This window comes from Salvelinus namaycush, unplaced genomic scaffold, assembly GCF_016432855.1.
Source record: "Salvelinus namaycush isolate Seneca unplaced genomic scaffold, SaNama_1.0 Scaffold42, whole genome shotgun sequence".
NCBI lineage: Eukaryota > Metazoa > Chordata > Actinopteri > Salmoniformes > Salmonidae > Salvelinus > Salvelinus namaycush.
In genome coordinates, this window is record NW_024061109.1 from 300843 (window position 1) to 326373 (window position 25531).

Below are 25531 nucleotides of genomic sequence, written 5' to 3' on the forward strand. Positions count from 1 at the left end.
GGGAGTTAAGTTGTTAATAATTGGGAGTAGCTAGCTGGTTGTGCTCAGACCTGGTCGTGCTCAGACCTGGTCGTGCTCAGACCTGGTCGTGTTCAGACCCAACGCCAAGTGAATTAGGGCTAATTAGGAAAGGCTGGTTTGGCTTGCTCAGATAAGAACCTGTCGTAGTAGACTAGATGTAGTTTGGAAAACCGGTATCTTTCTGCAATTCTACACATTTAGCCTATTCAGGGTTATGCTAACATAACTTTCTAGCTAATAAGTTAACTCCCAAGTACTTTTTAGCTAATAGCAGCTGTTTAGCTGGTTAAACAAAGGTTAGCCATGTGTTGGCAAAAAACGTCAGGCAAGCTAACCAGCAGCCACTGGTACTTGCTGCGACTGGTACTTGCTGCGGGTGGTACTTGCTGCGACTGGTACTTGCTGCGGGTGGTACTTGCTGCGACTGGTACTTGCTGCGGGTGGTTTTTCAACGCCAATGTCAGATACTCAGTGAGTGTAATATACTCAATATTAGGAGTTGAGATGTTCAGTTGACGTCATTAGAAAGAAGATATTACACTATTTTCTACTGTAAGTATGTAATTCACAATTTGTTTATTCTGTTGCTAGTGATATTCATCTTCGAGGACCCCCTGCAGTACCCCCACAGACCCATAGATGGCCGTGGACCTCAGGTTGAATACCCCTGATTTAGAATATAAGTTTAGGGAAATGAATAAGGATTAAGACCACTTTGGGACTGATGCCTTTTTGAGCTATTTACATCAGCTGTTACATCAAATTTAGTATACCCAGCTCAATCATGAATTATTTAAAGTTAAAGTGCAGTTGCAATACTTTCAGTGTTACTCTGGAGCTGTGGATGTATTTTTACATTTAGCAGTGGTCATTTAGCAGACGCTCTTATGCAGAGCAACTTACAATTAGTGGATTCATTATTTATGTAGCTAGTTAGCTGAAGGTTTTTTTTTTAGGCTTGTAGTAGCTTCTGCAGCAATTCTCTGTGTCTAACAATGTATGTTCTGGTCCTGTTTTCAGTCTAGCAGTATAGGGTTTTTCTGTATCTTGCAGTTGTATGTCTGTAGTTGTTAGCTTCTTCCGCTCTGTATGTAGTGTTAGCGGAGTGTGCTGTGGCACATTTGTTCAATGAACAGTAGCAACCCTCAGCTGTGAGGAGACCTCGCCCTTCTTCTGCTGAGGAAGAGCAGGAGATGGAGAGAACGAGGGTGTGCATGTTTTTTTGTTGTTGTGTGTGTGGCTTTTCTGAGCCATAGTGCGCTACTGCAATAACACAAGACTGCTCTGGACAGCTGCCAAATAAAAGTGCAGTGTAGACTCTGCCTGCAGAGGAGGGGGGTTGGAGAGTGGGATAAGGGGTGAGGCTGGGGATGCTGTAGGAATGAATCACTGCTCTGTAGCGTGGTCTGACAGGGAAGCTCACCTCCCTGAGACGATGAGACTGAATGCTGCCTGGGATGGGCACAAATAGAATTCCTATGTGTGTGTGTGTGTGTGTGTGTGTCAGTTGCAGGGTATTGGGTTAACCAGCTTTAAGAGATTACAGTGTGCAGACGGTGTCATTTAGGGATGAGCAGGGTGTGCCTGTGAAACAGATGAGGAAGGAAAAGAAGGGATTGGGAGGTGGTGGAGGGATGGATGAGACGGGCAGGAAAGAACAGTTGTGAAAGAGTGGTTCTGTGAGGGGGGGAGAGAGACGTGGGCTTATCTCTTTTTAAAATCCTACCTAATAGTATCCACCCATTTTTCTGTCTGCTCTCTCTCTCACCCTTTTTCACCTGAGTAAAGTCAACTGGGCTCTGTCCTCTTCTCGTAGGGTATCGCTTCACTAACCCACTCTGAAAGAAACAAAGAGCGTCTTGTTCTACCGCCTGCTCTGTTTACCACAGCAAGGATACAGCCAACAGTGGAAGAGAGGAGCGAGTGAAGAGAAAGGCAACAGTTGTCTGTCCCTCAGTTCATTTTCCAGTGTTATTCTACAGTAGAAGTGAGAATGTGTTCCTGGTACTCTAGTTTAGTATTTATGTTATTCTCTTCATCTGGTCCCCATGTTTCTCTGCCATGTTGTGTGGCTCAGCTCTGTGTGCAGGATGACTCAGGAGGCACACACACACACACACACACACAAGGGACAGAAGAGCAGATGGAGGAGCAGAGTGGCCGGTGTGAGACTGAACATGAACTCTAGCCGGCCCCCTGCTCTCCCTGCTGGCTTATGTCCTCAATAGTGTGTGCGCCATATTGTGTGTGCTCACTTCTCTTCCCGTCCCTCCTGAACCAGACAGCTTTTTGCCCTCAGAATAGCCTCAATTCGTTGGGTGCATGGACTCTACAAGGTGTCGAAAGCGTTCCACAGGGATGCTGGCCCATGTTGACTACAATGCTTCTCACAGTCGTCAGGTTGGCTGGATGTCCTTTGGGTGGTGGACTATTCTCGATACACACGGGAAACTGAAAAACCCAGCAGCATTGCAGTTCTTGACACAAACGGGTGCACCTGGGATCTACTACCATACCCTATTCAAAGGCACTTTCACCTTCTGAATGGCACACATACACAATCCATGTCTCAATTGTCTGAAGGCCTTCTTCTTTAACCCGTCTCCTCCCCTTCATCTACGCTGATTGAAGTAGATTTAACAGGTGACATCAATACTGGATCATATCTTTCACCTGGATTTACCTGGTCAGTCTGTCAACGAAAGAGCAGGTGTTCCTAATATTTTGTACACTGTGTAGCTCTTCCCCCCCATATCTCCTTTAAGCATTCTTAATTAAATGCAAGCCTGCCAGTGAGGTTACTTATGATAAAACCCAAATCCACGCTTGGATACTGTAGCTAGATGTCACTTTCATTTGCCTATCACACTTTTGCATTATGTCAATTCTACATTGCAAAAGTTGTGTTAGAAGTTCTGTTGTCACTCCCATGTACTTCAGGAGTTCTGTTGTCACTCCCGTGTACTTCAGGAGGTCTGTTGTCACTCCCATGTACTTCAGGAGTTCTGTTGTCACTCCCGTGTACTTCAGGAGGTCTGTTGTCACTCCCATGTACTTCAGGAGTTCTGTTGTCACTCCCGTGTACTTCAGGAGTTCTGTTGTCACTCCCGTGTACTTCAGGAGTTCTGTTGTCACTCCCGTGTACTTCAGGAGTTCTGTTGTCACTCCCGTGTACTTCAGGAGTTCTGTTGTCACTCCCGTGTACTTCAGGAGTTCTGTTGTCACTCCCGTGTACTTCAGGAGTTCTGTTGTCACTCCCGTGTACTTCAGGAGTTCTGTTGTCACTCCCGTGTACTTCAGGAGTTCTGTTGTCACTCCCGTGTACTTCAGGAGTTCTGTTGTCACTCCCGTGTACTTCAGGAGGTCTGTTGTCACTCCCGTGTACTTCAGGAGGTCTGTTGTCACTCCCGTGTACTTCAGGAGGTCTGTTGTCACTCCCGTGTACTTCAGGAGTTCTGTTGTCACTCCCGTGTACTTCAGGAGTTCTGTTGTCACTCCCGTGTACTTCAGGAGTTCTGTTGTCACTCCCGTGTACTTCAGAACTGCATTTAGACGTTAGGAGATAATTTATGGTGATTTCATCTCAACTGTACATATGGGTAAAATGCATGGAGAAATTCATAGAACACTGATGTGCAAACTGGTTTTGGATATGTATGCAATTTGGCATCTGGGCTGTTCAGTGACCTATAGTGTTGACACTGTATCATTTCAACACCCCCCCTTAGGGCTAGTACACCTGCTGACACTGACATGGATAAAGAATGTGAGTGACCCTTTTTAGATAATGATTATGTCTGTTTGAATTTCTTTTTAGATAATGATTATGTGTGTTTAAATTTCTTTTTAGATAATGATTATGTGTGTTTGAATTTCTTTTTAGATAATGATTATGTGTCTGTATTTCTTCCTATATGATTGCCCATAAGGGGGTGTTGTGCGTGTGTTGCTCACTATTGTCAATGAATGATTCATATCTACCAGTAAGGAGGGTTGATGGGTTTCTGGGGAAGTACTGTCCCTAGTTTCCTAATACAGATGACTCACTGCTGCTCACAGGTTAGTTTCATTATTTATGTGTGTCTCGTGTTTAGGGCTATTGGGTTGACTCAGAGGATTGTCCTAATCAGTGCCAGAGCTAATTTGGTGACTAATGGCATTAATGTTGTTGATCTTACTCGGTAGCTGTTCGGCTTAAGGGGATCCCTAACACGCATCTCTCGCTTGCCGTTTCTGTTTGACCATAGCCTACATTTAATGAGGAGTTGATGAGGATGTTGCATGAATAGCGTGTGGTCTCTGGCTTGTATCAGGCTTGGCCTGGTGCTGAATTGGGAGAGGGGGTGGAGAGGGATGGAAGAGGAAGTGTTGTGTGGTGTCTCTAGCAGGAAGTGGGCATGGTGCCAAAAAGCGCTGTGGTGAGTGAAGTCATCATGGAACACAGACGGGAGAGCAGTTTTCCTCTTAAAGTGAGAATGAACAGATTTCTCTCTTCCATCTCAATCCCTCTCAGATGAGAGAGGAAGGGATGGGGAAGACAGGAATTTGTTAGTGCGGGAAATCCTAGGATTGGAATGTGGTTGGAAGGGGAAACTCCACCGAAGTTCTACAGACATCCGGCCCTTTTATAAATAGAAGAGTTGAAGTAGTCATATTCAGCGTAAAGTGCGTGTGTGTGGTCATGAATCAGATATTTATTTGTGTCTGACAGAGAGAGGAATTAATTCCCGCTTCTAGAAGCCATGTGTGTGTGTGTGTCTCTGGAGGTGTCTACAGAGTGGCCCCTTGGGAAAGACAAACACATGCAGCTGATAACTTAAGGTTATGTAATCTCCGGCAACCAGACGGATGGGGAGCGCGAAGGATGGAGGGAAGAGGAGAGGAAAAAGAGAGGGGTAAGAGGGAGAGAGATATGATGCAGAAAGAAATGACAAGGGGGAGAGAGATGATGCAGAAATAAATGACAAGGGGGAGAGAGATGATGCAGAAAGAAATGACAAGGGGGGGAGAGGGAGATTTGTTGAAAGGAATGACAAGGGGGAGAGAGATGATGCAGAAAGAAATGACAAGGGGGAGAGAGATGATGCAGAAAGAAATGACAAGGGGGAGAGATATGATGCAGAAAGAAATGACAAGGGGGAGAGATATGATGCAGAAAGAAATGACAAGGGGGAGAGAGATGATGCAGAAAGAAATGACAAGGGGGAGAGGGAGATTTGTTGAAAGGAATGACAAGGGAGAGAGGGAGATTTGTTGAAAGGAATGACAAGGGAGAGAGGGAGATTTGTTGAAAGAAATGACAAGGGAGAGAGGGAGATTTGTTGAAAGAAATGACAAGGGAGAGAGAGGGAGATTTGTTGAAAGGAATGACAAGGGAGAGAGAGGGAGATTTGTTGAAAGAAATGACAAGGGAGAGAGGGAGATTTGTTGAAAGAAATGACAAGGGAGAGAGGGAGATTTGTTGAAAGAAATGACAAGGGAGAGAGGGAGATTTGTTGAAAGAAATGACAAGGGAGAGAGGGAGATTTGTTGAAAGAAATGACAAGGGAGAGAGGGAGATTTGTTGAAAGAAATGCAGGTCAATACAGCACAAAGAAGAGATGAGAGAAATAGAGCGAGTGATCAAGATGAGAGTGAGATGAATAACACGGAGGGGGGAGATGGGAAGGAGGGCATGAGGGAGAGAGGGGGGGCATGAGGGAGAGAGGGGGGGCATGAGGGAGAGAGGGGCATGAGGGAGAGAGGGGCATGAGGGAGAGAGGGGGGCATGAGGGAGGGATAGTACAAAACTAGGGTAGAGAGATGAAAAAGAAGGAATGTGACAAAGAACCACTTTTTTTGTAGACCAGTTAAATATTGAAAGTGCATGCAAAGCCAGTCATTCTATGCTTTCTGGAAGTGTTTGTGCATGTGTAAATATTGATGAAAACATCATCAGTAAAACAGAAACGGTTACATAGAGATGTAGGGCTTCCATATGCAGTGCCTAAAAATGTTCAGACCCCTTGACTTTTTTTACACATTTTGTTACGCTACAGCTTTATTCTAAAATTGCAGAGTTTTTTTGTTGTTTTAATCAGTCTACACACAATACCCCATAATGACAAAGCAAAAAAAGTTTTTTGAATAAATAGAAATACCTTATTTCCTATGAGACTTGAAATTGAGCTCAGGTGCATCCTGTTATCAGTGATCATCCTTGATGTTTCTACAACTTGATTGGATTCCACCTGTGGTAAATTAAATTGATTGGACATGATTTGGAAAGGCATAACTGTCTGTATAAGGTCCCACTGAGACAGGATTGAGTCGAGGTACAGATCTGGGGAAGGGTAACAAAAAATGTCTGCAGTATTGAAGGTCCCCAAGAACACAGTGGGCTCCGTTCTTAAATGGAAGAAGTTTGGAACCACCAAGACTCTTCCTAGAGCTGGCCGCCTGGCCAAACTGAGCAATGGCAAGACGGAAGCTAGACAGCCTGCTTGGAGTTTGCTAAAAGACCATGAGAAATTAATGATGAAACCAAGATTGAACTCTTTGGCCTGAATGCCAAGCTGACACCATCCCTACGGTGAAGCATGGTGGTGGCAGCATAATGTTGTGGGGATGTTTTTCTGCGGCAGGGACTGGGAGACTAGTCAGGATAGAGGGAAAGGTGAACGAGGCAAAGTACAGAGATCCTTGATGAAAACCTGCTCCAGAGCACTCAGGACCTCAGACTGGGGCGACGGTTCACCTTCCAACAGGATAACGACCCGAAGCATACAACCAAGACAATGCAGGAGTGGCTTTGGGACAAGTATCTTAAAGTCCTTGAATGGCCCAGCCAGAGCCCGGACTTGAACCCAATCGAACATCTCTGGAGAGACCTGAAAATAGCTGTGCATCAACCCTTCCCCTCCAACCTGACAGAGCTTGAGAGGATCTGCAGAGAAGAATGGGAGAAACTCTCCAAATACAGGTGTGCCAAGCTTGTAGCATCATACCCAAGAAGACTTGAGGCTGTAATCACTGCCAAAGGTGCTTCAACAAAGTATTGAGTAAAAGGTCTGAATACTTATATTTCCCTTTTTTTATTTGCAAACATTTTGCTTTGTCATTGTGTGATATTGTGTGTAAAAAAAATAAAAAAATGTATTTTTTATTTTTTTTAATCAATTTTAGAATAAGGCTGTAACGTAACAATATGTGGAAAAAGTCAAGGGGTCTGAATACTTTCTGAATATACCGTACAGTCGTGGCCAAAAGTTGTGAGAATGACAGAAATATTAATTTCCACAAAGTTTGCTGCTTCACTGTCTTTAGATATTTTTGTCAGATGTTACTATGGAATACTGAAGTATATTTGCAAGCATTTCATAAGTGTCAAATGCTTTTATTGACAATTACATGAAGTTGATGCAAAGAGTCAATATTTGCAGTGTTGACCCTTCTTTTTCAAGACCTCTGCAATCCGCCCTGGCATGCTGTCAATTAACTTCTGGGGCACATCCTGACTGATGGCAGCCCTTTCTTGCATAATCAATGCTTGTCAGAATTTGTGGGGTTTTGTTTGTCCACCCGCCTCTTGAGGATTGACCACAAGTTCTCAATGGGATTAAGGTCTGGGGAGTTTCCTGGCCATGGAACCAAATATTGATGTTTTGTTCCCCGAGCCACTTAGTTATCACTTTTGCGTTATGGCAAGGTGCTCCATCATGCTGGAAAAGGTATTGTTCGTCACCAAACTGTTCCTGGATGGCTGGGAGAAGTTGCTCTCGGAGGATGTGTTGGTACCATTCTTTATTCATAGCTGTGTTAGGAAAAATTGTGAGTGAGCCCACTCCCTTGGCTGACTTGTGGAGATCTACCCAAAAAAATTCTGAGGTCTTGGCTGATTTCTTTAGATTTTCCCATGATGTCAAGCAAAGAGGCACTGAGTTTGAAAGTAGGCCTTGAAATACATCCACAGGTACACTTCCAATTGAATCAAATGATGTCAATTAGCCTATCAGAAGCTTCTAAATCCATTATATCATTTTCTGGGATTTTCCAAGCTGTTTAAACGCACAGTCAACTTAGTGTATGTAAACTTCTGACCCACTGGAATTGTGATACAGTGAAATGATCTGTCTGTAAACAATTGTTGGAAAAATGACTTGTGTCATGCACAAAGTATATGTCCTAACCAACGTGCCAAAACTATAGTTTGTTAACAAGAAATTTGTGGAGCGGTTGAAAAATGAGTTTTAATGACTCCAACCTAAGTGTATGTAAACTTCCGACTTCAACTGTGTGTGTGTGTATATCTATCAAAACACATATGTACAGTAGATGAAATTACATTAAAGCACTTGTGAAGAATCTTCTCTGTTGGAGGATGAGGTGGCAGTCGTTGGCGCAGGCAGTTATTGTTACCTGATAAAAGTAGACACAATTTATTGTTTTCATCTAGACCATTAACATCATTGTTTTAGTTCCCGAGAAAGATCATCCCTAATGTTGTTGTATGACCCACAGTAAAGATCATCCCTAATGTTGTTGTATGACCCACAGTAAAGATCATCCCTAATGTTGTTGTATGACCCACAGTAAAGATCATCCCTAATGTTGTTGTATGACCCACAGTAAAGATCATCCCTAATGTTGTTGTATGACCCACAGTAAAGATCATCCCTAATGTTGTTGTATGACCCACAGTAAAGATCATCCCTAATGTTGTTGTATGACCCACAGTAAAGCAAGGCTTGAGCTTGTTTCAATGGATCCATTGTTACGGAAAGTACAGACCGGTTCATCTAAGGGAGTTTTTGTGTATCGACCAGTCTTGATAGCGAGAGGGGCCCCCTCGCATCTAAATTTAGCAGAATGAAGTGTGGGTGCGTGTGTGTGTGTGTGTGTGTGTGTGTGAAGCATGTCGATCTCGGACTGCCTTGGGGCTTCTCGGCATCACTTACTGTGGTCAAGCTAGCGGTTCCAGGGAGGACATCCAATAATAGTTTAGCATCAACGGGAACCTTTCACCTGCTACAGCACCTCCTATTGATGCTAGAACATTACTCTATGGTCCATCATCATCTACATACTCTCTGATCTATAGTAGCAATCAGTATCATCATCGACATACTCTCTGATCTATAGTAGCAATCAGTATCATCATCGACATACTCTCTGATCTATAGTAGCAATCAGTATCATCATCGACATACTCTCTGATCTATAGTAGCAATCAGTATCATCATCGACATACTCTGATCTATAGTAGCAATCAGTATCGTCATCGACATACTCTCTGATCTATAGTAGCAATCATTATCATCATCGACATACTCTCTGATCTATAGTAGCAATCAGTATCATCATCGACATACTCTCTGATCTATAGTAGCAATCAGTATCATCATCGACATACTCTCTGATCTATAGTAGCAATCAGTATCATCATCGACATACTCTCTGATCTATAGTAGCAATCAGTATCGTCATCGACATACTCTCTGATCTATAGTAGCAATCAGTATCATCATCGACATACTCTCTGATCTATAGTAGCAATCAGTATCATCATCGACATACTCTCTGATCTATAGTAGCAATCAGTATCATCATCGACATACTCTCTGATCTATAGTAGCAATCAGTATCGTCATCGACATACTCTCTGATCTATAGTAGCAATCAGTATCGTCATCGACATACTCTCTGATCTATAGTAGCAATCAGTATCATCATCGACATACTCTCTGATCAATCTTCATAATTGTGCTGTTTGTTGGAATTATTTGCGGTCCAATTGAATCGCTTAATGGTTTAAAGGCCCCGTGTAGTCGAACTTTGATGTTCCTGTGTTTTTTTTTATATACTTCCACACTAAGGTTGGAATTATAGTGTGAAAATTATGATAATGCCTTTTTGGTGTTAGAGCTGTTTGAAAACACTGCCTGAAATGTCAGCCTGTTTTGGTAATTGGTAGACCAATAAGAGTTCCAAACCTCTCTGCCAATAACAGCTATCTCTCCTTCTTTGTATTTTGTGTTTGTAGGTCCTCAGGCTCTGTTGCAGGTATGTGGGAAGTGCTGATATGGGCTGATGGTAAAAATGACAGTTTTTCAGAATGACAGATTTAAAGCCTTAGTCTTGTATGTGTGTGTTCCTATTGTAAACCTGGCCTTTCAGCTCTTATCAGACAGCCAGCAGGATCATCTCCTACTGCTGAGCTGTGTGTGTGTGTGTGTGTGTGTGTGTGTGTGTGTGTGTGTGTGTGTGTGTGTGTGTGTGTGTGTGTGTGTGTGTGTGTGTGTGTGTGTGTGTGAGAGAGAGTTTACGGTCAATATTGCCTTCATAGCAGTATTTTGTGGCCGTGTTCTTGTAAGCCAGTTAACATTCTTTCAATATTTGAATCTCTGCAGATGACCAAGGAGAATTCACATGTACTAGATGGAAATACAGCCGAGCAGATATTAAATGTCACATCATGCTGCATCTGCAGGGCCCATATTCACAAAGCATCTCAGAGTAGTGCTGATCTAGGATCAGGTCCTCCCTCTCCATATAATCATTATGATCTAAAAGACCAAACTGATACTAGCCTTCCATCAAATGATTGAAAATACCAAACCCTGCATAGCTTGAAAGTGAGCCAGCAGTAGGATGCCAGTTGGGATGGCTGCTAGCTTACCAGAGGCCTCTTCCTTTACAGCTTCACATTCATCACTGATGGTTGTCATGGTGGAACGTTGAAACATGACAGAAAATGTACAGAGGGGGAGGGAGAATACAGAGGAGGGAGAATACAGACTGGGAGAGAGAAGAAGATAGGATAAAGGGAAGCGAGGTAGGGGTGAGCTTGGCATGAGAACAGTGTGTTTTTACAGAGCTATGGAGAACAAGGTCGACCAAGGTCTCCCATCAAGCTTAGAAGGGTTCAGTGTTGGTCAGGTGAGAAGGGTTCAGTGTTGGTCATGTGAGAAGGGTTCAGTGTTGGCCATGTGAGAAGGGTTCAGTGTTGGTCATGTGAGAAGGGTTCAGTGTTGGCCATGTGAGAAGGGTTCAGTGTTGGTCATGTGAGAAGGGTTCAGTGTTGGTCATGTGAGAAGAGTTCAGTGTTGGCCATGTGAGAAGAGTTCAGTGTTGGCCATGTGAGAAGGGTTCAGTGTTGGCCATGTGAGAAGGGTTCAGTGTTGGCCATGTGAGAAGGGTTCAGTGTTGGTCATGTGAGAAGGGTTCAGTGTTGGTCATGTGAGAAGGGTTCAGTGTTGGTCATGTGAGAAGGGTTCAGTGTTGGTCATGTGAGAAGGGTTCAGTGTTGGTCATGTGAGAAGGGTTCAGTGTTGGCCATGTGAGAAGGGTTCAGTGTTGGTCATGTGAGAAGGGTTCAGTGTTGGTCATGTGAGAAGGGTTCAGTGTTGGTCATGTGAGAAGGGTTCAGTGTTGGCCATGTGAGAAGAGTTCAGTGTTGGCCATGTGAGAAGGGTTCAGTGTTGGCCATGTGAGAAGGGTTCAGTGTTGGTCATGTGAGAAGGGTTCAGTGTTGGCCATGTGAGAAGGGTTCAGTGTTGGCCATGTGAGAAGGGTTCAGTGTTGGCCATGTGAGAAGGGTTCAGTGTTGGCCATGTGAGAAGGGTTCAGTGTTGGTCATGTGACAAAGGTTCAGTGTTGGCCATGTGAGAAGGGTTCAGTGTTGGCCATGTGAGAATAGTTCAGTGTTGGTCATGTGAGAAGGGTTCAGTGTTGGTCATGTTAGAAGGGTTCAGTGTTGGCCATGTGAGAAGGGTTCAGTGTTGGCCATGTGAGAAGGGTTCAGTGTTGGCCATGTGAGAAAGGTTCAGTGTTGGCCATGTGAGAAGGGTTCAGTGTTGGCCATGTGAGAATAGTTCAGTGTTGGTCATGTGAGAAGGGTTCAGTGTTGGTCATGTTAGAAGGGTTCAGTGTTGGCCATGTGAGAAGGGTTCAGTGTTGGCCATGTGAGAAGGGTTCAGTGTTGGCCATGTGAGAAGGGTTCAGTGTTGGTCATGTGAGAAGGGTTCAGTGTTGGCCATGTGAGAAGGGTTCAGTGTTGGCCATGTGAGAAGGGTTCAGTGTTGGCCATGTGAGAAGGGTTCAGTGTTGGCCATGTGAGAAGGGTTCAGTGTTGGCCATGTGAGAAGGGTTCAGTGTTGGTCATGTGAGAAGGGTTCAGTGTTGGCCATGTGAGAAGGGTTCAGTGTTGGCCATGTGAGAAAGGTTCAGTGTTGGTCATGTGAGAAGGGTTCAGTGTTGGCCATGTGAGAAGGGTTCAGTGTTGGCCATGTGAGAAGGGTTCAGTGTTGGCCATGTGAGAAGGGTTCAGTGTTGGTCATGTGAGAAGGGTTCAGTGTTGGCCATGTGAGAAGGGTTCAGTGTTGGCCATGTGAGAAGGGTTCAGTGTTGGCCATGTGAGAAGGGTTCAGTGTTGGCCATGTGAGAAGGGTTCAGTGTTGGCCATGTGAGAAGGGTTCAGTGTTGGTCATGTGAGAAGGGTTCAGTGTTGGCCATGTGAGAAAGGTTCAGTGTTGGTCATGTGAGAAGGGTTCAGTGTTGGCCATGTGAGAAGGGTTCAGTGTTGGCCATGTGAGAAGGGTTCAGTGTTGGTCATGTGAGAAGGGTTCAGTGTTGGCCATGTGAGAAGGGTTCAGTGTTGGCCATGTGAGAAGGGTTCAGTGTTGGTCATGTGAGAAGGGTTCAGTGTTGGTCATGTGAGAAGGGTTCAGTGTTGGCCATGTGAGAAGGGTTCAGTGTTGGCCATGTGAGAAGGGTTCAGTGTTGGCCATGTGAGAAGGGTTCAGTGTTGGCCATGTGAGAAGGGTTCAGTGTTGGCCATGTGAGAAGGGTTCAGTGTTGGTCATGTGAGAAGGGTTCAGTGTTGGTCATGTGAGAAGGGTTCAGTGTTGGCCATGTGAGAAGGGTTCAGTGTTGGCCATGTGAGAAGGGTTCAGTGTTGGTCATGTGAGAAGGGTTTTACTAGACGGGTCTCAGATGGACTCACCCAAAATATTTACTGTCTTTGTTGTTTACCCAGAAGGAGCATTACTCAGATGATTCAATCATAATGGACCCCCCCCCCCCCCCCCCCCACACACACACACACACACAGACCATGACTTGTCTGTGAGCTCCGAGATACGCTCAGGCATAACATGAGTTGGCATCGGCACAGAGTGACGATTGGGTGCCTGCATGTGGAAAGTGTGTGTTGAAGTATTTCAGTGCCTGTAGGCTATATCAAATACTGTCAGCCTCTCTGTCATTTTTCACCATATGGAGGGAGTGGGTGTATCGGAAGGACTGGGATAAGGCTGTGTGTCTTTGAATTAAATGTTTCCCTAGAGAAAGCCTTTCCAATTGGTACATGCTTACACACACACACACACACATGCTTCCACACACACACACATGCTTCCACACAGACGGCGTACACCCAAACACAATGCACTTCATGCTCACACAAAATGCATGTTCTCACACCTTCATGTAGTGTATATATACATATATATGTATGTGTGTGTGTGTGTGTGTGTGTGTGTGTGTGTACACACCGTATCCACATCACTGTAGCGTTTCCTGTGTGTACACACACACACACACACACACAGGAAACGCTACAGTGATGTGGATACGGATGCAGAGTATTTTATTGGAATCTCAGCTATGTTTGTGTTCTGCAGAAATAAGAGGAGAACATTGATTCAGTTATTGGTGGTCTGTAGTCTCTAGTTCTGCAAGCCAAGGCTATTATTGGTCTCTACCAATGTGAATGTCATGGTAATATAATTACTGATAAATCACATTTCATGGAGTTACACACATTCACGATAGCATGCATGTAAGGCAGTGTACACACACACACACAAAGAAAGCGAGTGTTTTGTGGAATGCTGCTGGGAATGGGATATTGGTTGATGAGATTCATCAAGAGATATGAAACACACACGCTGAGACAAAGCTCCTCTTGGCTCAAAGGCTCGTTGTCCTCGACTTTATCAGGTTGGCCTTGTGACTCAGCTAACGAGTGACACACACACACACACACCGTACGTACACTAATACACAGCGATGCCGACATACACAGCTTTGTAGGAATCTGTCAGTTGTAGTGGTCCTACCCTTCCACTGTTGCAGTCTCTCAGGCAACAGTCTAATGAACAATGCGCAGTGCTGCACTTAGCACCACTCTGCTGATTACTGGCTATGATATGGATACATGTAGACCATAGGTACATTGTTTACTAAAGGAGTATTACATGTATAGACAGCTTTCCAGCTGATATTATAAATACTGAACATATGGCCTTTGTAGTGCCGTGGTTGATTGTGCTATTAATTTACATTGAGTGTACCAAACATTATGAACACCTGCTCTTTCCATGACAGACAGACCAAGTGAATCCAGTGAAAGCTATGATCCCTTATTGATGTCACCTGTTAAATCTACTTCAATCAGTGTAGATGAAGGGGAGGAGACCGGTTAAAGAAGGATTTTTATGCGTTGAAACAATTGAGACATAGATTGTGTATGTGTGCCATTTCAGAGGGTTTAAAAATATTTAAGTGCCTTTGAATGGGGTGTGGTAGAAGGTGCCAGGCGCAACCGTTTGAGTGTGTCAAGAACTGCAACACTGCTGGGTTTTTCACATGTGTATCAAGAATGGTCCACCACCCAAAGGACATCCAGTCAACTTGACACAACGGTGTGAAGCATTGGAGTCAACATGGACAGCATCCCTGTGGAACACTTTAAACACCTTGTAGAGTCTATGCCTCAACGTATTGAGTCTATTCTGAGGGCAAAACAGGGTGCAACTCCATATTAGGAAAGGTGTTCCTAATGTATTATACTGTGTGTGTGAGAGCTGGGTGTAGCAGTTGAACCACATCCTTTATCTATGTACTTTCCAGACAACACAACCAAGTCAACCCACTCATGTGGTTCCCACGCCCAGACAGACAGATGGACACGGCCCTGTTTAAAACCACTAACCAAACATTTACAGTGCAAGAAGAAGCCAGTGCTCTCATTTGGGTAACCAGAGCTGTGTTCAAATACATGTCTATTAGAGTATCTGGTATCTGTGTATTTGAGCACTTTCAAATACACAGTCCCAAAAAAGTAATTTTATTTGAATGGTTCTTTGTAAAAACCAAATAGTCTACCAAAATCTATTTGACATTATTTTCAAATTCCTAGGTTAAATGCATGGGAGTGTATTTTAGTGTTTTCAAATACTTTCCAAGTGTATTTCCAAATACATACAAATATATTCAAATAAAACAAAATCAGAATACTTACTTCAAATGTATTTGAGACATTTTAAGCAGTATTTGAACCCAGGTTTGGTGCTGACAGAATGAATAATAACAATTCAGACATGCTTGATTCGTTTGGTCTTGTGATTTAGTGCCTATATGTGGTGCGGTGCTGCCTATATGTGGTGCGGTGCTGCCTATATGTGGTGCGGTGCTGCCTATATGTGGTGCGGTGCTGCCTATATGTGGTGCGGTGCTGCCTATATGTGGTGCGGTGCTGCCTATATGTGGTGCGGTGCTGCCTATATGTGGTGCGGTGCTCCCTATATGTGGTGCGGTGCTGCCTATATGTGGTGCGGTGCTGCCTATATGTGGTGCGGTGCTGCCTATATGTGGTGCGGTGCTGCCTACAGTTGAAGTCGGAAGTTTACATACACCTTAGCCAAATACATTTAAACTCAGTTTTTCACAATTCCTGACATTTAATACCAGTAAAAATTCCCTGTCTTAGGTCAGATAGGATCACCACTTTATTTTAAGAATGTGATATGTCAGAATAATAGTAGAGAGAATTATTTATTTTTGCTTTTATTTCTTTCATCACATTCCCAGTGGGTCAGAAGTTTGCATACACTCAATTAGTATTTGGTAGCATTGGGTCAAATGTTTCAGGTAGCCTTCCACAAGCTTCCCACAATAAGTTGGGTGAATTTTGACCCATTCCTCCTGACAGAGCTGGTGTAACTGAGTCAGGTTTGTAGGCCTCCTTGCTCGCACACCCTTTTTCAGTTCTGCCCACAAATGTTCTATAGGATTGACGTCAGGGCTTTGTGATGGCCACTAAAATACCTTGACTTTGTTGTCCTTAAGCCATTTTGCCACAACTTTGGAAGTATGCTTGAGGTCATTGTCCATTTGGAAGACGCATTTGCGTTTAAGCTTTAACTTCCTGACTGATGTCTTGAGATGTTGCTTCAATATATCCACATAATTTTCCATCCTCATGATGCCATCTATTTTGTGAAGTGCACCAGTCCCTCCTGCAGCAAAGCAACCTTACAACATGATGCTGCCACCCCCGTGCTTCATGGTTGGGATGGTGTTCTTCGGCTTGCAAGCCTCCCCCTTTGTCCTCCAAACATATCGATGGTCATTATGGCCAAACAGTTGCAAACAGTAGTCTGGCTTTTTTTATGGCGGTTTTGGAGCAGTGGTGTCTTCCTTGCTGAGCGGCCTTTCAGGTTTTGGTGATATAGGACTCGTTTTACTGTGGCTATAGATACTTTTGTACCGGTTTCCTCCAGCATCTTCACAAGGTCCTTTGCTGCTGTTCTGGGATTGATTTGCACATTTCGCACCAAAGTACGTTCATCTGTAGGAGACGGAACGCGTCTCCTTCCTGGGAGGTATGATGGCTGCGTGATCCCATGGTGTTTATACTTGCGTACTATTGTTTGTACAGATGAACGTGGTACCTTCAGGCGTTTGGAAATTGCTCCCAAGGATGAACCAGACTTATGGAGGTCTACAATTTTTTTTCTGAGGTCTTGGCTGATTTCTTTAGATTTTCCCATGATGTCAAGCAAAGAGGCACTGAGTTTGAAGGTAGGCCTTCACCCAATTGACTCAAATTATGTCAAATAGCCTATCAGAAGCTTCTAAAGCCATGACATTTTCTGGACTTGTCCAAGCTGTTAAAAGGCACAGTCAACTTAGTGTATGTAAACTTCTGACCCACTGGAATTGTGATACAGTGAATTATAAGTGAAATAATCTGTCTGTAAACAATTGTTGGAAAAATGACTTGTCATGCACAAAGTAGATGTCCTAACCGACGTGCCAAAACTATAGTTTGTTAACAAGAAATTTGTGGAGTGCTTGAAAAACAAGTTTTATTGACTCCAACCTAAGTGTATGTAAACTTCCGACTTCAACTGTATATGTGGTGTGGTGCTGCCTATATGTGGTGCAGGTTGTCATGTGTGAAGGTTGACAGAAGGTTAAAGGGAGAGAAACAGGCCTGTTTTCTACTCTGACTCCCCAGAGAAACATACAAGAAACAATTAGGAAAAACTTTAGTGCTTCTTTATTGCGTGTCTGTGTCACACTCTGGCCTTTGTTATATTGATTTTCTTTATTAGTTTGGTTAGGTCAGGGTGTGACATGGGATGTTTGTGTGTTTTTGTCTAGTTTAGGGTGTGTGTATTGTTTAGGGGGTTTTGTAGTATGTATGGGGTTGTGTTCAGTGTAGGTGTTTAGGAAAGTCTATGGTTGCCTGATTTGGTTCTCAATCAGAGACAGCTGTTTATTGTTGTCTCTGATTGGGAGCCATATTTAAGGCAGCCATAGGCTTTAGGTGTTTGTGGGTAATTGTCTATGTTGAACGTTTGTAGCTTGTGTGTGCACTAACGTTTGTAGCTTCACGGTCGTTTGTTGTTTTTGTTTTGTAAAAGTGTTCGTTTCGTGTTTCGTCATCTCTAATAAAAGAAGATGTCCTCATATCCCGCTGCGCCTTGGTCCGCTTATTATGACGATTGTGACAGTCTGCCTCTACTGCACGCCAACTCTCTCAATTCCCAAAGCAAGTAAAATAGATAAATAAACAAAAATGAAATAAACAATTTTAAAAATGTACAGTAAACATTACATTCACAAGTTTCAAAGGAATAGAGACATTTTAAATGTCATTATGTCTATATACAGTGTTGTAACGATGTGCAAATAGTTAAAGTACAAAATGGAAAATAAATAAACATAAATATGGATTGTATTTACAATGGTGTTTGTTCCTCACTGGTTGCCCTTTTCTTGTGGCAACAGGTCACATATCTTGCTGCTGTGATTGCAACCTGTGGTATTTCACCCAATACGTATGGGAGTTTATCAAAATTCAATATGCTTTCGAATTATTTGTGGGACTGTGAAATCTGAGGGAAATACGTGTCTCTAATATGGTCATATATTTGGCAGGAGGTTAGGAACTAGGCAAGGGGCAGTGATGGGAGAAGGGTGGGCAGGAGCCTTATTAGCATAAAATAATCATATTGGACAGAATGGGAGGGGCCATCAGTATAAGATGTTCTTATTGGACAGACGGCAGAACTGGAGGTCAGGTCTGCATAAAAAGTTTGTTTATTTTTGTTCTTTCTCATCTATCAAGTGCAGCCGTGTGAGTCTGTCGTCGTGGTGATCGTGGCTGGAGATTTGTCTCTCCCCTGATCATTGTTGGGGTTTCTGTTTTTTCCTTTTTTTCTCTTTTCTGGTTTTTGTGGGCAGTGTGCACATACACAGACCTGGCTCTCAAGAGAAGACAGGCTAAGGCAGCCTTTCTCAATATCAAGGCTATGCTCACTGAGTCTGTTAAAGCTTTCCTTCATTTTGGGTCAGTCACAGTGGTCAGGTATTCTGCCACTGTGTACTCTCTGTTTAGGGCCAAATATAGCATTCTAGTTTGCTCTGTTTTGTCAGTTCTTTCCAATGTGTCAAGTAATTATCTTTTTGTTTTCTCATGATTTGGTTGGATCTAATTGTATTGCTGTCCTGGGGCTCTGTTTGTGTTTGTGAACACAAACAGAGCCCGGTGAGCCCGGTGAGGGAATGGCCCTCACCGGGCTCTTCGCTGGCCATGGCAGAACACTGACATTCCTTGCTTGCAGGAAATCACACACAGAATGAGCTGTATGGCTGGTGGCATTGTCATGCTGGAGGGTCATGTCAGGATGAGCCTGCAGGAAGGGTACCACGTGAGGGAGGAGGAGGATGTCTTCCCTGTAACGTACAGCGTTGAGATTGCCTGCAATGACAACAAGCTCAGTTCGATGATGCTGTGACACACCACCCCAGACCATGACGGACCTTCCACCTCCAAATTGATCCCGCTCCAGAGTACAGGCCTCGGTGTAACGCTCATTCCTTCGACGATAAACGTGAATCCGACCATCACCCCTGGTGAGACAACCATGACTCGTCAGTGAAGGGCACTTTTTGCCAGTCCTGTCTGGTCCAGCGACAGTGGGTTTGTGCCCATAGGCGACGTTGTTGCCGGTGATGTCTGGTGAGGACCTGCCTTACAACAGGCCTACAAGCCCTCAGTCCAGCCTCTCAGCCTATTGTGGACAGTCATTGCAATGTATTGCCCTGGCCACATCTGCAGTCCTCATTCCTCCTTGCAGCATGCCTAAGGCATGTTCACACAGATGAGCAGGGACCCTGGGCATCTTTCTTCTGGTGTTTTTCAGAGTCAGTAGAAAAGCCTCTTTAGTGTCCTAAGTTTTCATAACTGTGACCTTAATTGCCTACCGTCTGTAAGCTGTTAGTGTCTTAACGACCGTTCCACAGGTGCATGTTCATTAATTGTTCATTAATGTTCATTGAACGTTCTGTTCATTCTGTGAAGTTATTTGGATTTTTACAAATTTTCTTTGAAAGACAGGGTCCTGAAAAAGGGATGTTTCTTTTTTTGCTGAGTTTAGGTGGCACACATGAAGACATTTTTCTCTGAGATAATTTCCTTATTATTTTCTAGTCAGATGTCAAATGTTCCTGTTTTGACTCATTTAATAGAGTGGGGTAGGTCTGCTTTATACCAAATTAGCATACCCCTGTTTCACACCTGGTAGTTTGGATGGGACTACCAGCTCTCTGTAACCTAGAGGGCAACCAGTGGGTCCGTCTCCTCTATACCATGTTTCTTGTAGGATTACAATGTCTGTATGAATTTTGGGGGGATGAAGTCTGTGTTCCTGCTCTTTAGGCCAATGGCAGATGAACTCACACCTTGTATATTCCAGGTAGTAAAAGCTTTGTGTTCCATAGTGTCTAGTGTTTACTTGTGGTTTAGGCTCTGACCATTACAGTAGGTGTGAGCAGAGCATGTTGAGCATCTGATACATACCTATTAGGTCGCAGGATGGGGGTTGGGTGGGTGTATTAGTGGGGGTTGGGCCTGTTGCTCTGTTCATGGCCTGGGCATATGTGTGGCTGTCATGTTGAGGTACTTGCTGGGGGGGGGCAGAAGACTGATCTGGGTGGGGTCTATATAGGGTGTGGCTAGGGTTTGTTTGGGGATAGGTCGACTGGTAGGGGTGGGGATGTGTCTGATGGCGCTGTGGTCTGGGTGTAGGACCACTTGGTGTGGATCCTCTTGGTGCAGGGTCTTGGAGTTCGGGGAGAATGTCTCGCTGGTCCGGGCGTGGTGTCCGTTGCTCCTTTGTGAGGTGTTGGGGCTACGGTTGAGGGTTAAGTCCTTTAGGGTCCTAGTAGAAGTTGGGATTGCTGCCTTGTATAGGTGGACCTGATCGTAAAGGCTGTTCAAGTCCAGGGGGGAGTGGTGAGCCAGGTAACATTTGGTTTTGAGGCACATGCCCGGCAAATGCGCTCTCTCTCGCCCTCTTTCTCTGTCGCTCTTTCTTGCCATTTTAAATGAGATATATGTTATTTCCCTCTCCCCCATCCCTCTCCCTGTCTCACTCCATAGTAGCATTCTTCTCTGTCAGCTGCTTCATCAGAGACCCTTTGTGTTTGGGGGAATCCCCTCCTGAAGACACAACGCAGATAATCAATTAGGGTCAGAACAGACCAGAGGGGTACAGTATCCTACGAAGCAGGATCAAGGAGTTAACCATCTAACCTTCCTAAACATTCTTATATATATATATATATATATATATATATATATACATTTTTTTTTGTTTTTTTTTTGCTGACAAGCTTGATCTAATTTGACACAACAAGCAAAAGCACATATCTAAGTTTAGCTCTCTTAATACATCAGGAGAGAGGGGGAGAGAGTTCTGGACCTTATATTTACGTACCATATAGGAGTTCTGCATTTAGATGATAATCTTTTTATGGTGCATCCTCACTGGGCTTCCCTATTTTCATTTGGGTTAGACACATCCATGCAGGATCTGAAATAAACATTCCAGTCTGAATACACCCCTTATGAAAATGATTGCTCATTCAGTGTTGGATTGTATACTGATGTTACAGTTCCCTGACAGAGTTAGCACTGTCTGTTTTCTGCATTGTAGTTCACACATACAGTAGTTCATCCTTCCTGTTAGTGGTATGGTTTTTAATTATCCTTCTCAATCTTTTTTGGGCAGAAAATGTACCAAATTGCAGGTAATTTTGAGAGCAGGACAGTATGACTGTATCAATGAACTAACGTTTCTCTCCCCTCCCTCCCTCCTCTCTCCGTAGTAAATGAGTACCTGTTTATGGTGCAGGCCACAGGGATTCACATCAAGGACAACGTGAAGAATATCGGTGTTCAGGTTCTAGAGCAGGTGGTCAGAGGTGGTTACAATATCAATGGGACAGGTAAGACACAGCTAACACAGGTTCTTAATGTTAGGGCACACGTCTGCCAACACAGGTTCTCGATATAATATGTTTCTTAACTCTTCTACATTAATGTGGATGCTACCATGATTACGGATAGTCCTGAATGAATCGTGAAAAATTATGAGTGAGATAGACACACCAATATCATACCCATAACACATGATAACCTCTCACCATTACAATAACATAAGAGTAGGGATGCATGATATATCGGTGAACATATCGGAATCGGACGATATTAGCTAAAAATACCAACATCAGTATCGGCTGATGTCTAGTTTAACGCCAAAGTGCAAAACCAATGTCAATCCTGACGTGCATACCTATATAATGTAGGTACATGACGTAATGACGCCACATAAAATGTTGCACTATACGTGCAACACAACATTCCTAACCTGGCCCACAATATCTGCTGTGTGGACCGAGCAGTCAACCAGTCGAGCAGTCATTTGAAAGAGTAAGAAAATTTCAGTGAGACAACTCAAAGGCGAAATCCATTAAAGCCAAGATAATGGAATTCATTGCCCTTGACAATCAACCGTTCTCTGTCGTGGGTGATGTTGGCTTTCGCATACTGGTCGAGCACCGGTACACACTACAAAGTGTGCTATTTTCCAGATGTTGCCCTATCGGAGTTGCACAGTAATAGCGTCACTGCTATTAGCTTCACGACATACATACTATGGAATGCCGTTTGGGTCTTTGCGTGTTAAAATAAGATACAGTAGCACTGTCAAAGCTGTACAAGAAAGTCTGCAAACACCGGCCACGAACAATGTTTTCAATACCGTGTTGGTAATAAAGCATCATTTGTTAGACTGCAACTTCTGGGGTAGCTAGCTTTAGCCTTGGTACCTAGCTAGAACAAATACAACCAGCCTAAAAACAATGACCAGTAGAAACTGCAGTCATTTTCATTATTCTTATCAACGATTTTGGAATCCTTGTGAGTAAGTATTAGCTAAGTTGCCACTTGTTGTTCGCCTATTGAAATTGAACTTTAGTTCATGAAAATAAATAGCTAGCCAGCTACTTAACCCTGTTGCCCAAAGCTAACGTTATAAGCAGCCAGTTAGCTTCATCTTGCTAGTGAGGCTCGACCGGACAATGTGTTGTGAAGCTAGCCACAATAAGGATTAGGAACAATAGTCTAATTTGCGGTTTGCCTTCAAAATTAAATTGTCATTGACAGTGATGCAAATGAATACAAATAGTAGAATTATGCCATACTTTTATTTTAAACGATAAACGCAAAGTACACTGTTGTGGCTAATCCTTATTGTGGCTAGCTTCACATAGATGGGTCCGACCACCATTAATCAAATAAGAACTGTCTTATAAATGAGGGTTATTTTAGATGATGACACCTAGCTATATAGTTGGCTAGCTAACTATAGCTACTGAAACAGATTGTCGCTTTGCTATGTTTTTGGGGAAGAACATTGTCTGCATCCATGAGCTGACTAGCTTCTTTTTATGACCAGCACTGTAGGTGCGCGAGACAACTTTACCAGCATCATAGCATACGTCTTGATTAATCTTTGTGACATATGAAATACGAGTGATAGTGTAATCAATGTGAACGTAAAAAGTTAATAAATGCGTTAAATTATTATGTGACGTGCAGTCATATTCAGGTCCTGATTGGTCAAAAAGCTTAATTGACACGTTAAGTCATATTTTTTTTGACACGCAAAGACCCAAACGGTGCTCCGTAGCCAAGACCCAAACGGCGTTCCGTAGCCAAGACCCAAACGGCGCTCCGTAGCCAAGACCCAAACGGCGCTCCGTAGCCAAGACCCAAACGGCGCTCCGTAGCCAAGACCCAAACGGCCCTCCGTAGCCAAGACCCAAACGGCCCTCCGTAGCCAAGACCCAAACGGCCCTCCGTAGCCAAGACCCAAACGGCCCTCCGTAGCCAAGACCCAAACGGCCCTCCGTAGCCAAGACCCAAACGGCCCTCCGTAGCCAAGACCCAAACGGCCCTCCGTAGCCAAGACCCAAACGGCCCTCCGTAGCCAAGACCCAAACGGCCCTCCGTAGCCAAGACCCAAACGGCCCTCCGTAGCCAAGACCCAAACGGCCCTCCGTAGCCAAGACCCAAACGGCGCTCCGTAGCCAAGACCCAAACGGCGCTCCGTAGCCAAGACCCAAACGGCGCTCCGTAGCCAAGACCCAAACGGCGCTCCGTAGCCAAGACCCAAACGGCGCTCCGTAGCCAAGACCCAAACGGCGCTCCGTAGCCAAGACCCAAACGGCGCTCCGTAGCCAAGACCCAAACGGCGCTCCGTAGCCAAGACCCAAACGGCGCTCCGTAGCCAAGACCCAAACGGCGCTCCATAGAAATCCTGGTTGAGAATGAAACGACTGAACAAATGAACAACGAAACAGCACAGCAAGTATGTGAAAGAAATGGGTTTTGATTATGTTTTACTGGTAATGGGGACATACGTAAATGCCAACAAAATAACTTTTTGGTGTGTGTGTGTAACCTTTTTTTAACTAGGCAAGTCAGTTAAGAACAAATTCTTATTTACAATGCTGGCCAAACCCGGACAACGCTATGCCAATTGTGCGCCGCCCTATGGGACTACCAATCACGGCCGGATGTGATACAGCCTGGATTCAAACCAGGGACTGTAGTGACGCCTCTTCCACTGAGATGCAGTGCCTTAGACTGCTGCGTCCGTGTGTGTGTGTTAACTATTTAACTGTACTAGAATGCTTAAAAGGCAGCAACATTTTTTAATATCGGTTATATCGGGGGGGTTTTTGGCAAGGAAATATCGGTATCGGCCAAAAACTGTAATATCGGTGCATCACCGATATTTGTGCGTCTAACTTTCTCACTCATCATTATTCATTCAGGATTCTTCATAATCATAATAGCATCCACATTAATGTAGAAGTGTTTAGAAACGTATTCTTTACAAAAAAGTGACTACATTATTTAGCATTCATTTCTGTTGGGCACAAAATGATCTGAAACACAACCAAAACAAACAGCAAATGGGTAATTAAAAAAGTTATAGTCAATCGATCAATAATATAATTATTCTCTTAGCAAAACATTTTATATTTAATTTACAATCTGTAGAAACTATGAGAATAGAAAGATTCAGCACAGTTGGAAAAATATATGCCAAATAGAAACTGTATGGTGTTCAGAGATAGATGGGAGGGGTTGAGGGAAGCTGAAGGGTGGGACTAAAAAACAACATAACTAATGTAAAATATACTGTGTCCGTAAAATGTATTGAAGTTCAGAACTTTTGTGAAACAGCACAGTTGAAAAGGATATGGCAAATAGAAATCAAAACTGGATGGTGTTCAGAGATAAATGGGAGGGGTTGAGGGGAGCTGAAGGGTGGGACTAAAAACAAACAGGCCCAACCCCTACTATTGTAAAATATACTGTGTCCATAAAATGTATGTATAAGCTAGAAGTAGAAGCCTAAGTGTTGTTGTCCATTAGTTTACTCCAATTAGGGGAGGGGTGGTAGGGTTAGGGGAAAATAATAAAGGAAAATATATACAAAATATATATTTACAAACAAATATATATGGTGATTGGAAATAATGCAGACAATTGAATTGATGGAACCCACAATCTATCTGCAATATTAAAGCTGATCTACCGCCTAAAAAAACAGCAAATGCATCCATTAAGTTTGTAGAGTCACAAGCTTGTTGTAATCATTGTGAATATGGGACCAAATACTAATCTTTTGACTACTTTAATTCACATATACAGTACCAGTTAAATGTTTGGACACACCTACTCATTCCAGGGTTTTTCTTTATTTTTACTATGTTCTACATTGCAGAATAGTTGTGAAGACATAAACTATCACATAACACATATGGAATCATGTAGTAAAAATATATTTTATATTTTTCAAAGTAGCCACTCTTTGCC

The 25531-nt window shown here is 43.6% G+C and overlaps 1 protein-coding gene across 1 annotated transcript in view; it reads left to right on the top strand.

Moving 5' to 3' along the window:
- The window catches only part of b4galt5 (UDP-Gal:betaGlcNAc beta 1,4- galactosyltransferase, polypeptide 5), a 56750-nt gene that overhangs the window by 21246 nt on the left and 9973 nt on the right, over positions 1-25531 (top strand). The window contains exon 2 of the mRNA XM_038986162.1: positions 21466-21585. Within this exon, the coding sequence (XP_038842090.1) occupies positions 21466-21585 (120 nt within the window). The remainder of the gene's footprint in view (positions 1-21465; positions 21586-25531) is intronic.